The following is a 16,339-nucleotide window of genomic DNA, read 5'->3' on the forward strand; positions in this document are numbered from 1 at the left end:
GTCGAGGCCTCTTCCAGCGATGGCCACCGACATTTTTCCGCATGTTGGACATAAGTGGAGTGAATGCGTTTGTCCTTCACAATTCTTCCAAAGTCAATACGCAAGTGAAACGCTTTAAGTTTTTAAGAAGCTTGGTGACACCACAGATAAAAAGCAAGTCGATTCGAAAAACGCAAAACATGCTCCAGCTACGACCCACAAAAAGAAAAGAAAGACACCTTATTTTTGCTATTGTTACAACAAGCCTACCTGACATGAAATCTCCACAAAAATTTCCAGTGGATACAAAGAAAACCTCTGAGAAGGAAACTAAACACATAAAAAGCGCTTGTGTTCATTTTTTTAATATTTTGTGGGAGTTTTTTCTGCTTTTATTATTACATGCGTAATAAACAGTAAAAATATAGCAAAAAGTAAAATTCGGAGTGCAGCGTGTTTGAATTTTTATAGCAATAACATTATCATGTAATACTGTGTTCATTTTGTGCAGTTTTCTATTTAAATGCGTTTTTTCGTAAAAATAAACTTTAAAATTTATTTGGGATATATTTTTGTATAGTATTGGATAACCTTTTACATACAATCTGAGTTGTTCCACTGGAATTGCTAAATGCAATTTTTATGGTTATTTAAAAATAGGGATCACTCAGACCGCACCTACGACTGTGTGATCAAAAATACTACCTATCTGGATTAACGTGAAAAACTTTGAGGAGATGACAGTTATATATTTAATGATGTTGAATAAAAGCGCACAACGTCGGTACTGGCAGTTTCAATTTTAATTATTCTTGATTTTCGTACACGGTCATTTAATAGTTTTCAAGTCGAAAGTCAGGGTACTCTCTTCACTAACAAGCTCAACGTTCCTTCCAAGATAAATAATGGTCATGTCAAATCGACGTTTACTTAGTTCTATCTTCCAGTGCACTACCTCTAATATATACTTCTTTTTCCATAAAGCACAAGGCGAATAGAGCTTCATGAATATTCTTTAAGTTGTTTAAATCGATATCCTTGTTTATAACTGTACAAGACAAGAAGCGCCTGACATTGAAAATTGTAGGAGTTCTTGGTCGATGGCCACGGCTTATAAATGTTTAAAGTCCACGATCGTTTTGCTTGTGACAAACATGTTTTGTCGTACACGATTATTGAAACACCACACGATTATGAGTTGATGTACAACGCCGGTGCAAGGAGAAACTAGGCACCAGCTGTTGACTGGTGGCGCCAGGAACGAGGTTCTAAGTGTCTACGCCGCCGCCAGATGGTGCGCGCGTGCCTGACAGCCAGCGGTACACTTCCGCCAGGTGGTCGTAGAAAACCGCAGCCAGCGCCGACTGTAGCAGGATCTTTTCAGCGTACGGCGGCAGACCACTATATATAGTGCGGATGGCCTGCGACTTTGTCATTGTACGGAGCAATTTCACAGCCGACTCCGTGTGGCACCTCGTGTGGTCTGAACATTGAATCCTGTAGAAAAAGGAAATAACATTCAATACACTGGAAATGTGTTCACTGTAGTTCATGTGTGTTCAAGAACTACTTTTACGAACCTTGGAGATGATAAAATGCATCAAATCAAACTATTTTAAATAAGAAAGTATGGATCAGACGCTGAAAGCTATTTCTCATTTTTGCGGCCCATACTAGAAAGCTACTCAAGAGTGGAGAACGCTGAGTGTATTCAAATAAGGGCAGTGCGAATGACCGAGCAAGATGTAGCAGCAGTATGATATTGGGCTCACATTCAGTAGATGGTAATTTAAATACCCGTCCATAAATACATTGTTTCATGGTTTCCGCAAACAGCTTAAGCGAATGCCTGCATGATTCCTTCAATCGGGCACTGCCAATTTCTTTCTTGATACATCCCCAATCCGTCTCTACTGACCTTGTCACTGAGAGGACGTTGACTGACGAGAGTGTACCAAAAATGTTGCAAAACATTAACTGGCAAACAGCCAAAGTTAGATTCCGTACCCCTCGAGAAAATCTGCTTACAAAATTCAAAAGAGCCGACTTTTAGAGCACGAATTTCGGGTATTCTTCAGGCATCTACGTATCAGTTCCGCAAAGACCACGAAGTTGCGCTGAGACGTACAGTCATCCTTTCTACGCTACAGTTGTGAGTGGAACGGGGAAGAAACTTGAATATACAGTACAATAAAAAACACTCTCTGCCACACACTTCATAGTGCTTTGCATAGTATAACGTAGATGTAAAATACGTAGTACCTAACGGAAGGGATATCGAGACGAATAGAGGAAGGTGATATACATTAACTGAACAGCTACAAAGACCCGACCGAATGCTGAAGAACATCAGTGGGAGCTACAATGTAGGGAAAAACAGCTGGGCAGATGCGCATTAGCAAATCAAGGAACAAGAAGAACCAACAGTACCAACAAGCTGGACAGACTCGCAGCAGACAGAAAACTGTACAAAAGGGTTATTGCAAGCCACAGAATAACAACAATAATAATAATATCAGTAGTAGTAGCATGACAATGGTAAAGAACAATATCTATCATTAAGAATCCTGTCAGATTAAAAGTGTGTGCCGCCTGTGATTCTAATCTGGAACCTGATACCTTTCTTCCAGCAGTGCTAGCCCCACAAAGAATGTGGGAGAATTTCTGTGGAGTCTGATTAGTAGGAGAGCGGGTCGTGGATAATGCCTGGATAACTCAGACGGTAGAGCACTTGCACCAGAAAGGGAAAGGTTGTCGGTTCAAGTTCCGGACTAGCTCACAGTTTTAATCTCCCAACAGAAAGTTTAAAATCAGTGCACACTCCGGTAGGAGAGTGAAAATCAATCCTGCATACATATCATCTTTCAACAAAAAGAGTTAATTTCTGATCATCCGAAGTGTTGTCAGTTGAACTTCTGTGAAGCTAGATTTGTTGTTACGCATTTCCTATCTCGAAGTCTTATTATCTGAGAAATCATTTGCAGCAAACACAAGTCGACGTCTTAGCGAGCCCGGCTGCTAGGAAGACTGCAAACGCTCTGCAAATGATGTGTCCTAGATGGATATGGCACTGATCCAGCTAAACTGCACTGTAATCATTCATATTCTTTTAGTGCGTAGCATCACAATAACACAATGTCCATTCAACAGTTCCCCCTTGATAAGCAAATTAGTCCTGCAATGGCTGTGGCTAGCGCGTTGGTTAGTTCTTGCCCAAATAGATATTTCAAAGGTTAATTGGACTAAAATATTGCAATAGCAGCTTTAAATGCAGCCTTGACCATTAATACACTGTTCAGGAACAGTAATGTGACCACTTGTCAAAAGCCTGAATAATCGTTTGCAGTGCGGGTTGCTGCGATACGTACAGGAAGACAGGCGCTGAGGCTCTGGATGTGGACCGACAGTGGCGTGACCATCTGCGCTAGGTTCTCGGCTCAGAATTCATGACGCGAACAGTTCGGTCGAGATGGGCCCACAGATTCTCGACTGGGTTCTAATCCGGAGAGTTTGGTAGCCACGGAAGTACGGTAAACTCATTTTGGTGCTTTTCGAACAACGCACGTACGTTGACATGTTCTACTGTCCTGCTGCTAGATGCCAGCGCGCCCTACTGCATGTAGGGATGGACATGGTCCCCAAGGATAAATGCATACTTGTATTGATCCATTTTCCCTTCCAGAAAGACGTGATCACCCAGGGAAAGCCGCGAAAATACTCCCCAGACCACAACGCTCCCTCCTCCGGCCGGGATCCTCCGACGATTGTTGCAGGTATTTTCGTTCTGACGTTTTACGCCGTAAACCCCAATGGCCATCTGTCCGATGGAGCATTAAACGTGATTCATCTGAAAAGGCCACTTTTCGCCAGTCAGTGGAAGTCCAGTTGCGTAGTGGCGTGCAAATTCCAGTCTTAGTCAACGATGAGCAGCAGTCAGTACTGGTGTATGGGCCAGGCACCTGTTGTGGGGGAACGTACATAGCAACATCCGCTGAACGATAATTGAAGAGACACTGTTGGTAGCCCCGTTGGTTCAAATGGCTCTGAGAACTATGGGACTTAACATCTGTGGTCATCAGTCCCCTAGAATTACTTAAACCTAACTAACCTAAGGACATCGCACACATCCATGCCCGAGGCAGGATTCGAACCTGCGACCGTAGCGGTCACGCGGTTCCAGACTGAAGCGTCTAGAACCGCACTGTCCCGTTGGTTCATTTGGGTGTTCAGTTGCTCAACAGTTGCACGTGTAGTCGCTCGTACACATTTCCGCAACGGTTTACCCCTGTCATCTATGGCCCGTGGTGCACCACGGTTGCCTTGGCGCCGGTCTTGGATAGCGTCATTTTGCCACGCACATTATACTTAAACCACGGCGGCAGGTGAATAGCTTACAAAGTTAGCCGTTTCGAAAATGCTTCTACCCTTGGCCCGAAAGCAAATGATCATTCCCTTTTGGACGTCAGATAAATCGCTGCGTTTCTGTATTACAACAACTGCACTGTTTTCTTCGTCTCCCTCCCCCCCCCCCCCCCTCCCCGAAAAGCCTTATATACCCTCGACTGCTAGTGCTGCCGTCTGTGGGTGGTTATTGTACGTTTCAAGTTGAACATAGGTGGTGGTCACATTAATGTGATTGGACTGGAGATCAAGTAAATAGATCAATTTTCGTAACTGTTACCTATCATGTGGATTAGAATAAATGTATTTACACTACAGCTATACATTAGTTATCTTTACAGCTTTAGAATTTTATAGGTTTAAAGCTGTACTAGATATTAACAACTGGTTTTCAACATACGACATAAGAAATCAAAGGTTTCCTTTCTTACTTTTTTTTAATCCAAGTGGCGCAGATCTGACGAAAGATGCAAGCATGAGTTTTTCAAAAGATTTATTGCTCTGATGATTCATCTTTTCATGTTACCTGCAAACCAACTGTCATAATGTTTCGTTTAGGGATAAGAGTGTCCTCGTGTTAAATGTAGAATGGAAAGTGACAGTTCTAAGCTCAATGAGTAATGCGGAATTATGTATAATTGCATCTTTGGTCCAATCTTTCTCAGTGAGTCTAAATCAACAGTGATGTTTACTTGGACATGTTACAAGAATTTACAGTGCTACACTTGGGGCACCTGAAATTATTGTAGTAGGATGGTGAAGACCTCTTTGGTTCCTAAATGTCAGTTAATTTCTGGGTGAAAAGTTTCCACAAAGGTGAATAGGACGAGATGTCCGATTTGCTGGCCTCCACGATCACCTGACTTTACTCTGGTCGTTCTCTTCCTACGCGGATTTATAAAGGACCAGGTGCATCGACCCGAGGTGACGGACGTACAAGGCTTGAGGACATGCATTATCAACACATTTGAAGACGCCATGTAGAGTTCCTGGAGCCTTGTCTCTTGCCGAAAACCGGTAGTTATTATTTAGTATAATTTTGAAGTTATTAGAATCTAGCGCTGTAAAGGTAATTTATGGACACACTGACTTTCCACGCGGCACTGCAAGCATTTGTTAATGTGATTAACAGCCTCCGATACCTATAATCAATTATTCAAAATAACAGCCACAATCGCATTATTTATTTTGCCGCCAACCGGTTTCAACCAGCGATGGGGTCATCTTCAGGGCAATTTACACCATTTGGTCGCTCGCTGGAGTCGTCACCCTGCCTGTGCACGGATAATTACCAACCGTGCACAGGCAGGGTGAGTGGCCGAGCGGTTCTAGGCGCTACAGTCTGAACCCGCGCGACCACTACGGTCGCAGGTTCGAATCCTGCCTCGGGCATGGATGTGTGTGATGTCCTTAGGTTAGTTAGGTTTAAGTAGTTCTAAGTTCTAGGGGACTGATGACTTCAGAAGTTAAGTCCCATAGTGATCAGAGCCATTTTTTAGGCAGGGTGACGACTCTAGCGAGCGACCAAATGGTGTAAATTGCCCTGAAGATGATCCCATCGTGGGTTGAAACCAGTTGGCGGCAAAATAAATAATGCGAATGTGACTGTCATTTTGAATAATTGATTATAAGTAAATTAATCACTGTTATCTCCACACAACTATATAGTCTAAAAATTTCCGATTACCTACAGAGTCGTGAATGTCGGCAGAGATAAGAAACCGGCGTGAAGGAAGGGGTGTGTCCAGCGCTAGATGTCGTGTACATCTGCATTTACCTGACTAGTCTACAATTCACACTTAAGTGCTTGGCAGAGGGTCCATCGAACCAACTTCAGCCTATTCCTCTACCGTTCCAATCTCGACTAACACGCGGAGAAAACGAAGGCTTAAGTCTTCCTGCGTGAACTCTGATTTCTCTTGTTACGATGATCATTCCTCCCCATGTAGGTGGCCGCCAAACATTCGGAGGAAAAAGTTGGTGATCGAAATTTCGGTAACAGATCTCGCCGAAGTGAAAAACGCATTTCTTTTAATGACTGCCACATACATCCGCGACACTCTCTCTCCTATTTCACGTTAATACAAAACGAGCTATCCTTCTTTGAACTTTTTGGATGTCCTCCGTCAACCCTATTTTGCAAGAACCCCATACCGCGGAGCAGTACTTCAGAAGAGGATGAATAAGCACAGTGTAGGCAGCTTGTACCTTCTACGTCTTCTGCCAGTTAAACGCACTCTCTGGTTCCCCTTCCCCACAACGTTATATATGTGATCGTTCCAATTTAAGTTGCACTTGATTGTGCTCCCTAGGTATTTACTTGAATTGACAACCTTTAGATTACCGTGATTTCCCGTGTAACAGAAATTTAATAGATTCCTTTTCGTACTCATGTGGTTGACCTCACACTTTATTGTTTAGACACAACTGGTACTTTTCGCACAATGCACATATATTGTCGAAATCGACTATAAATAGCAGCTAGTGGCCGGTATAACGTCACCTCTTTTCATTAGCTATCTAAACTAGGGTTTACCAAACAGCGTCCCGCAGAACACTGCTGCTCCGTTGGAAGCGAACAGTTACTCCTCAAAAAGCCAGATTAATCATTAACACCGTCAGTAAGCCCGTCCTTCATGATTTTGTGCATTACACATATTTACAGCTACAGTCCGCACTTATTACTGCAGAGGTGCTGAATCGGACAGGAGAAAAATTAGCTTGTGGCACAATTTTACTAAAATGAGTGATGGGTTTTTGTGTGTGTAGGTGGGTGGGTGGGTGTGAATGTGGGGAGGAGGGGGTAAAAATTGAAGAAGGAAACCAAGGTCTGAATACAGTAAGTAAGTTCACATGGATGCAGAGTGCAGCAGTTACGTAAATATGAAAATTCTTGCTTAAGGTAATGCGGACACCTGCAGCAAAGAGTCTTCCGGCTGATGACAACACAACACATAACCCAATACCATTTTTTTCTTTGTGCAGTAGGAGACAGGAAGGAAGATTAGAGTTTAACGTCCCGAAGACAGCGCAGTCGTTATAGATGGAGCACAAGCTTGAATTACGAAAGGATGGGGTTGGTAATCCGCCGTGCCCTTGCAAGAGAATTTTTCTGGAGCCATTTAGGGAAATCACAGGGAACCTAAATCCTGTGCCACCTCGCTCGGTCTAGGAGACATGAGCGAGTTAGGGACGAAGACTGAGTCACCTTCGTCGAGCCTGGCTCTCGTGGCATTCTTATTAATCCGAGAATACGCGTGTCGGCTGAGCCAAGAAAGAACCGAGATAAGGCGGGCTGGCACGGAACCAGCTCCCGCATTGTTCGGCTGTGCGCCAGCGGACCGCCGGGACGGTGCGCTACGTGCAAGCTACTACAGTTAACCAAGTCGACGTCGACGAGCCCCCTCAGATAATCAGTTTCATTTGTGGCTATCAAATATAATGATGAAAATTGGAGGCACAGTTAGTTACAAATTTGCCGTTTAATCGGTTTTCGGTTCTCGTCGAAGCGAATATTCTACTCGTTCCCACACTACGCTTTACTCAGAAGTTAAACGGGCAATACATTAATCACCCTCTTGAAAAAATACATTGATTACTTTGGAACGCTGTAGATTCCTTTGCAAGTTATGACTGAGAAAGCAGCTACTTAGTCTCTCTTTATAAATAAAATGTAGGTGGCCTTACCGCTACTTGCTTTGTGTGGATGCGCTGAAACAATAATTAACTGCATATTGAAGTATACCACTTTGCCTTTTATTTGATGTTGCAATTTTAATAGCCAGCAGTGTATATTTCATGATTAATTGTTTTTGTGTGGCACTTAAAACGTACCGAAACACACAGTCGGAAACCCGTTCGTTCTTTTTCGCTATATAAACACGACCATTTTTACTTTTATACAGTGATAACTGTCCGGGGCTCGGATTAATCGGTCTCTCTGCATCTACTCGCTGCCTTTGCCTCCGCCACATAACCGCCGGCTGCTTTTCAAATGGCTCTGAGCACCATGCGACTTAACTTCTGAGGTCATCAGTTGCCTAGAACTTAGAATTAATTAAACCTAACTAACCTAAGGACATCACACACATCCATGCCCGAGGCAGGATTCGAACCTGCGGCCGTAGCGGTCGTGCGGTTCCAGACTGTAGCGCCTAGAACCGCACGGCCACTCCGGCCGGCCCGACTGCTTTTGCTCCGAACAACATCCATACCGACCGAGGTGGCGCAGTGGTTAGTTTCTTTTTTTTTCTTTATTGTTATTTTAAACAACTTGTACAAAAGTGGGCTGTCAGCAGCATAGTACGCTGCTCTTCAGCCGCGAGTGGTACAATAAATGACATAAAGTAGTGACAGAAAATACAACAAAAATGGCGGGTAAATACTGTAGACACAAAAACAAGTTACATGAAGCCGTTCACGCTGGACAAGAAAAAACACTAAAACCTGTTGACACGGCGCACATAACATCGATGACGGCGACGGCACACGTGAACAGTGGTGGCGAGATGGCGAAAGAACACTAAACACAAACGAAGGCACACACACGAGACACTGATGGCGATGATCTCTGGCGCGCGAATGTTCACTGAGCGTGTGCGAGGCCGGGACCTGCCAAGAGAGGAGGAGGAGGAAGGGGAGTGGGAGAGGGAGAGGGGAGAGCAGAGATGCCATGGGCGGTGGAGAGAGGGGGTGGGAGGAAGGGGGAGGGGAAGCCCGGGGGAAGAGGGGCGGAGGATGGGGGACGGGGGAAAAGGATAGAGAAGGGAGGGAGGGTGCCGAAAGGAAAGGACACAGGAAGTGGGGGGGAGGATCAAAGTTGATAGGAGGGGTAGATGGAGGGGAGGACGACATCATCAGGGAGGGGGAGCTGGCGGAAGCCACCTTGGGAGAGGGTAAGGAGGGTGAGGAGACGGAGACCGGGTGGGACGTGGGAATACAGGCGTGGCAGTGGGCAGGGGTGAGAGAGGATGGGTGAGACAAGCGGGTGAGAAGGATCGAGTTTGTGGGAGGTGTACAGGATCTCTATCCTTTCAAGGAAAAGGAGGAGGTGGGGGAAGGGGATGAGATTGTACAGGATCCGCATGGGGGAGGGGAGACGGATGTGATAGTCGAGGTGGAGACCATGGCGTTCAAGGATTTGGAGGGAGCTATAAAAGGTAGGGGGGGCGGAGATCCAAGCCAGATGGGCATAACAAAGGATAGGGCAGATGAGGGATTTATAGGTGTGGAGGATGGTGGAGGGGTCCAGACCCCACGTACGGCCGGAAAGGAGCTTGAGGAGACGGAGTCGGGAGCGTGCCCTGGCTTGGATTGTCCGGAGATGGGGAGTCCAGGAGAGGCGACGGTCGAGGGTGACGCCAAGGTACTTCAGGGTGGGAGTGAGGGTGATAGGACGGCCATAGATGGTTAGATAGAAATCAAGGAGGCGGAAGGAGGGGTGGTTTTGCCTACAATGATCGCCTGGGTTTTGGAGGGATTGACCTTGAGCAACCACCGGTTGCACCAAGCAGTGAACCAGTCAAGATGGGATTGGAGAAGGTGTTGGGAGCGCTGCAGGGTGGGGGCAAGGGCAAGGAAGGCAGTGTCATCGGCAAACTGGAGAAGGTGGACTGGGGGGTGACGGCGGCGGCATGTCCGCCAGATACAAAAGGTACAGAAGGGGGGAGAGGACGGAGCCTTGGGGCACACCGGCGGAGGGGAAAAAGGTGTAGGAATCTGTGTTATGGATGGTGACGCAGGAAGGACGGTGGGAGAGAAAGGAGCCGATCAGACGGATGTAATTAATGGGAAGGGCGAAGGTTTGGAGCTTGAAGAGGAGACTGGAATGCCATACGCAGTCATAAGCACGTTAGAGGTCCAGGGAGAGGAAGATTGCGGAGGGATGGGAATTAAGCTGGTCGGAAAGGAGATGAGTGAGGTGAAGGAGAAGGTCGTCGGAAGAGAAGGACGGCCGAAAGCCACACTGGGTAACGGGAAGGAGGCGGTGCTGGCGGAGATGCTGGTGGATGTGGTGGGTAAGGATAGATTCCAGGAGCTTGCTGAAGACCAAGGTAAGGCTGATGGGACGGTAGGAGGAGACGGCGGACGGCGGTTTTCCAGGTTTAAGGAACATCAGGATATGGGAGGTTTTCCACAAGTCGGGGTGGTAACCGGTGGACAGGACTACATTGTAGAGCCTGGCCAGGGTGGAGAGGAAAGAGACAGGAGGTTCACGAAGGTGACGGTAGTTGACACGATCGTGACCAGGAGCGGTGTTGCGTTTTGTGTGGTGTGTAGCAATGAGATCCTGTGTAGTGACAGGGACATTGAGTTCCGTGTGTGCAATGTTGTCCAAGTACTGGAAACCAGGTGCGAGGGGAGGGACAGAGGTGTCAGTTCGATCGCGGACATCTGGGAAGAGGGAGTAATCAAACTGGGGATCATTGGGGATGGAAAACACATCAGAGAGGTAGGAGGCAAAGTGATTGGCCTTACTAAGGATGTCAGGGAAGGGGTGATCATCATGGAGAAGAGGATAGTAGGGGGAGGGTTTAGTTCCGGAAGGTGACGGAAGGCTGACCAGAACTTGGAAGAGTTGATAGGTAGGGTAGCATTTAAACAGGTGCGTGTCTGTCGCCAGTCCCGGCGTTTCTTAGCAGTGAGCAAATTACAAATGTGTCGCTGGAGTTGCTGATGGCGTCGTAGTGTGTCCGGGTCACGCGTGTGGAGGAAGGCACGGTAGAGACGGCGGGTTTCATGGAGGAGGAGGACAGCCTGTGGGGGTAAGGTAGGACGGTGGGGGTGGATGGCGACAGTAGGGATGTGGGCCTCCACGGCCTCAGACAAGGTCTGCTGGAGAAAGGAGGCGGCATGGGTCACATCGTGAGGGTGGTGGTAGGTGAAGGGGTGGCTATCGACCTGGGTGGAGAGGGTATCTCGGTAGGCATTCCAGTTGGCACGGGAATAGTCATGGACGTACATAGGGGGAGGATCATTGTGAGGGTCGGGGCGGGGGCGACGACCGTCTGAAACGGTGAGGAGGACAGGGAGATGGTCGCTACCAATAGGCTCCAGGACATCCACCATTATGCGTCCAAGGAGGTTGGGGGAGGAGAGGATAACATCGGGAGTGGAGTTGGATTCGGGACGGGTGTGCTGGGGGATGGGGATGAGGTCGCCTTGAAGGGATGAGAGGAACCTATGCCACGCACAGTGGTTAGCACACTGGACTTACATAAATATAAGTGTACAACAGTAACCACATCTTTTTATTAAGTATTTTAGCCGTTATTCGCTACCAAAAGATTTACAGTTTTATAACAGTACCGCATTTTTATTAAAATTACATATTTATATTTGCAATTGACGATACCATGAATACACAAACGACCTATAGCGCCACTAAATACAAACATGTTCTCTAATGACTTTCGCTGCGTGTCAGTTCAGCGGCGCCTTTGCTTACTCTGTGAATTGTAATGTGGAACGGATGCTATTTGGGAAACATGTTGTAAACACTGGTGTTAACTTTGACATGCCAATGCATCTTATGCCAAGTATCCGGCAAATTAAGCTCTGATTGGGCACCCGCATTAACGTCTACGAGGTACGTGTAACAATAATTCGCTCTATGTACTATATTTATGACTTCGTACGCTATTTTCATAATTTAATATGCTTGACATTTTATGTTCACTATCCATAGATTAGATGATGGTAACTCTGTTTTACCGAAACCGGTCATCGTAAATAAATGTTTTATAAATGCGATTTGGCTGAGTAGTTGTCTTCTTTCAGGTTGAATGTTAACTAAGTCATTGAAGTGTTCGAAATAAAAGATCACTCTTTCAACATCATAAATTCAGTTTTTACAGACTCGGCGTTTTTATGTTCAATCCGTGATACCGACTCTGTTTATAGGAAAGGGCTCATTTACCTTACTACCCCTTACAAAGATGGCGTTTCTACACTAAATGTGTGGAATACTGTTGATTGTTTACAAACCGTATTTTGCTTTGAATCTCATAGAATATTTATATTATTCGTAGAATTCTCCATGATGTTCCATTCACATACGTAACAGCGCACATTTTCTGTTTCCGCAGTTCACGAGTGACACCTCTTCTTTTCACTATTATCCTTGCAGTTTTGTTAACACCATTTCCTTGAGCTTTTCACTTTCGTTTCTGTAGGGGTTAGTAAACCCCCGATTCTTTGATGAATAGAACCCCCATGTATAAAAACAGCTTCAAAAGTCTGATTACAAATGAGTTCACGTGTTAATTATTTGACATCACGAAGGTAGACGAAAAGTGTAAAAAAGGTTTGAAATTATGCTTAAAGTTTGTTGGCAGTCGCTAAGTGCTCTAATTATGAAACACTAAATGAATATAGTCTAGTTAATTTGCGATCCACTTTAAGCAAAAGCCAGTTTTCCACGCATTTCAACGTTTATGATGTCTTATCTGCCGATAGGTGTCGTACAATAATATAATTTTGCATGTACGTTCAGCGGTGTATATGAATACCGTCTGTAAAATGTGTTGTGAATAGATAATAGTGAAGAAGTAAAATTAAAACATCATGCCTGATGTTTAAATTTTACTGCATGGTCGGTGATAATGGAGTAAGCGAGAAACTTTTTTCCCGTTCATCATTTTGTGTAGGGTGTTAAGCGAGAAAAAGTTTTGTAAAGGCTTGAGATTGTGTGAAGTTTGTTGGTAGTCGCTAAGTGGTCTCATTCTCAAACAATGGATGAAGAAAGTCTGAGTAATTTGCGCGCAGCGACTTACGCTGCCTCAAGGCACATACAGTTCCTAACTGTAATATTAGTCTTACTGTTTCATACCTTTCAGGTAAGATCGTAATTTGTAATGATTAGATTATGACACAATTTTATATTTTTAAATTCTTCCAATAATAATGTGAAAAATTGAAAATGTAGTTTGTGTTGCCCCTGGAAGCCGTTAGATAGGCAACTGCAACAGAGGATCCTGCGCGATGAGCAAGCCGTTTACTCGCGGAGATATTTTTTGTTGTCCTAATGCTCTTCGTTGTCAGCCCTTGTCTGCACAGTCGAAGGTTACTACTGCCTACGGCACCAACTATGGGAATTTTGTCAGCTTCTTGCTCATTGTTTCCCTCCTGATTTTATGATTGCCGATCTTCGGTTCTTAGATCTGCTGAGTTCCATTTCTGACCGAATACGTAAGAACTTGGGCAAAGTAAGCGTTCAGCACTGCTAATTTCACATTTCCTGATATTTGATGTCAGGCAGCCTTTTTTGTTCAGTTGGTGAAATAAATGTTAAGACTTCTGCACTCCGCTTTGCCTTGTAGAATTACATCTCCAATAACACTTCCTAAATATTTAAAGAAGGCTGGTTCCTTTCAGGAATCTGTGTGAATCCGTTATTGATTGCTATTGTTTTATTTTTACGTTTTTCAGCAAAATATGTTGATGCGCAAAAACATCTAGCTTTCTCCTTACAATTTTTTCCTCTGTACTATTAAAAATTTGCAAAACGAAGGTATCTGGCTTCATAATTTTTACTGTTTGATCCATTACAATGATAGATTTAAGTTGCAACAGTATATTTTCTTGCAAAATGCTTTTCCTTAGACTAACTCGTTTTGATCTTCCATTGCCTATATGCACGCAAACGCAACGTTTTTGGTGAAACATTTCACTTTGTCAGCAATAAATTCAATAGCACTCATGTTCTCTGACTATTGTAAGACGTGTATATTTCTATTGTCTATTGTTAAACCACAATTCATGAAAGATGTTTATATTTTATTAATAGGATTAAGTAGGAATAATTAATATTTGTCATTTTGGAAATAATTGTGATAGCAGGGAATGTCTGCACCAAAGTATTGTTAGCGGGAGAGACCGCACATTGATATAATTTTAAAAAGAGCGGGAGAGACCGCGTATGGATACATTTAAAGAAAAGAGCAGGAAAGACCGCGCATTGATACATTTTGTAATGGTAGCACGGATTTTCTGCACCAAAAAGCATTGCTGGCGGGAGAGACCGCACTATAGCGCTCGTAGGAAGTCAGTAGTAAGCGAAATGTGAAGTGTGTCGGTAGCAGGTCTGAAGCCAGAGGTTGAGAGGAGCGGTGTGCCCGCCAGCCACCAGCTATGATTTACAAGAGACATCAGCTATCTATTATCATGTTGTTGTTGTTGTGGTCTTCAGTCCTGAGACTGGTTTGATGCAGCTCTCCATGCTACTCTATCCTGTGCAAGCTTCTTCATCTCCCAGTACCTACTGCGACCTACATCCTTCTGAATCTGCTTAGTGTATTCATCTCTTGGTCTCCCCCTATGATTTTTACCCTCCACGCTGCCCTCCAATACTAAATTGGTGATCCCTTGATGCCTCAGAACATGTCCTACCAACCGATCCCTTCTTCTGGTCAAATTGTGCCACAAACTTCTCTTCTCCCCAATCCTATTCAATACTTCCTCATTAGTTATGCGATCTACCCATCTAATCTTCAGCATTCTTCTGTAGCACCACATTTCAAAAGCTTCTATTCTCTTCTTGTCCAAACTATTTACCGTCCATGTTTCATAAGAGGAACTAATATTATTGAATTTTTTTTTTTTTTGAGAAACTTAAGACTACTGAAGGTATGTTTGCGCAATGCTAGTTGTAAGATTATTGTAAAAAGTAAGTCACATTTGAACGTTTGTAAAATCATTTCATTACCAACAGTAAATATTTGAAGAAGCGTTTTCAGAATATAATTAATTTTTACCAGCAATATTGCATTACTGATTATAATCCATCCCAAAAACCATCAACGTAAAACTTGGCAAAATTTTATTGTTGTCATGAAAAAGCTTAATTATGAATTACGTCTATATAAAAACCATTGTCCCATAACTTCAAATGTTAGGCAATACCGAGTTACAGTTAAAATGTTCAATTTTATTACGAATTTCAGCCCTTATCTTTACTAATTGGCTGGTAAATTAAAAGACACATTATTATTTTGAATGATTTGAATATTTTGTAAGTTTTCAATGCGATCAGAATAATCTTTCACGGGCTGTCGCAGTCACAGCTTGTTGGCTGTCGTGAGCCGTAGTTTGAAGTCCCACTTGTAATTAATTACAAGGCCCGCCGTGCCACCGCTCCGACCGGGCTGTTTCACTGTTCACAAAGAGCGACAATGCTCGGCGGCTGCAAATGTTACTGTAGTGCACGCTAAAATTTAGGTAGGCACTTATGAGATCATCATTACCTAGTTTAATAATATTGACGTGTTAGCTGTTGAATGTTCTTGTTGCGAAGAGTAAAAACTTAAAATTGAGCTGTTTAATATGAAAATTACAACAAAACAAATTGCTTGTTAAATATTTCCTTCTTTTACCTAATGCTAATTAAATGTTCTTGTTGGGAATAGTAATAATACTAACAATATGTCGAGGAAATTCTTTACTATATGTCCCATTTGCTGATTAAAATAGATTTGGCTGTACTCTTTAAATCTATCAGAAATGGGCTGCCGCCATCATTTTTTTCAAGGAAGGAGAGAAGTTTCAACTTCCACAACACTCATAAATAAAGCGTAGGGCTTTTGGAGGCTTCGAGATCACCAGAAGCTATTTTAAATGGTGTCAGAAAGGTTATTATATCTTCCAACGTCCTCTTGTCTATAGAATCAATCAAATTATCTTGATTTTTCTCTGACAAAATTGACAGAACTTCAAACCATTGTGAATTAATAGACTCAAACATATCAAATTTACTGTTCCGTCGTGTGTCTATATCTCCTTTCAATGACTTCTGAAGGCGATTCTGAAGACCAGATCTTTTAAAGAAAGTTGTGATAGCTCGACAGGAATTTATTAGTCGCTGCACAGCACTCTTCTCATCATTCGCGTCTCCTCGAGTCGTGTGCTCCAGCACAGTATTAAGAATGTGTGCTGAGCACGAGAGCCTCTTGTATTGGCAAAG

The 16,339-nt window shown here is 43.8% G+C and overlaps 1 protein-coding gene across 1 annotated transcript in view; it reads right to left on the bottom strand.

Moving 5' to 3' along the window:
• Positions 1–842: 842 nt before the first annotated feature.
• The window catches only part of LOC124777719 (mitochondrial 2-oxoglutarate/malate carrier protein-like), a 66,665-nt gene continuing 51,168 nt past the window's right edge, over positions 843–16,339 (bottom strand). Inside the window, exon 4 of the mRNA XM_047253216.1 lies at positions 843–1,476. Coding sequence (XP_047109172.1) covers positions 1,248–1,476 — 229 coding nt within the window. The 3' untranslated portion in view covers positions 843–1,247. The remainder of the gene's footprint in view (positions 1,477–16,339) is intronic.

Source organism: Schistocerca piceifrons, chromosome 2 (genome assembly GCF_021461385.2).
Source record: "Schistocerca piceifrons isolate TAMUIC-IGC-003096 chromosome 2, iqSchPice1.1, whole genome shotgun sequence".
NCBI classification, from domain to species: domain Eukaryota; kingdom Metazoa; phylum Arthropoda; class Insecta; order Orthoptera; family Acrididae; genus Schistocerca; species Schistocerca piceifrons.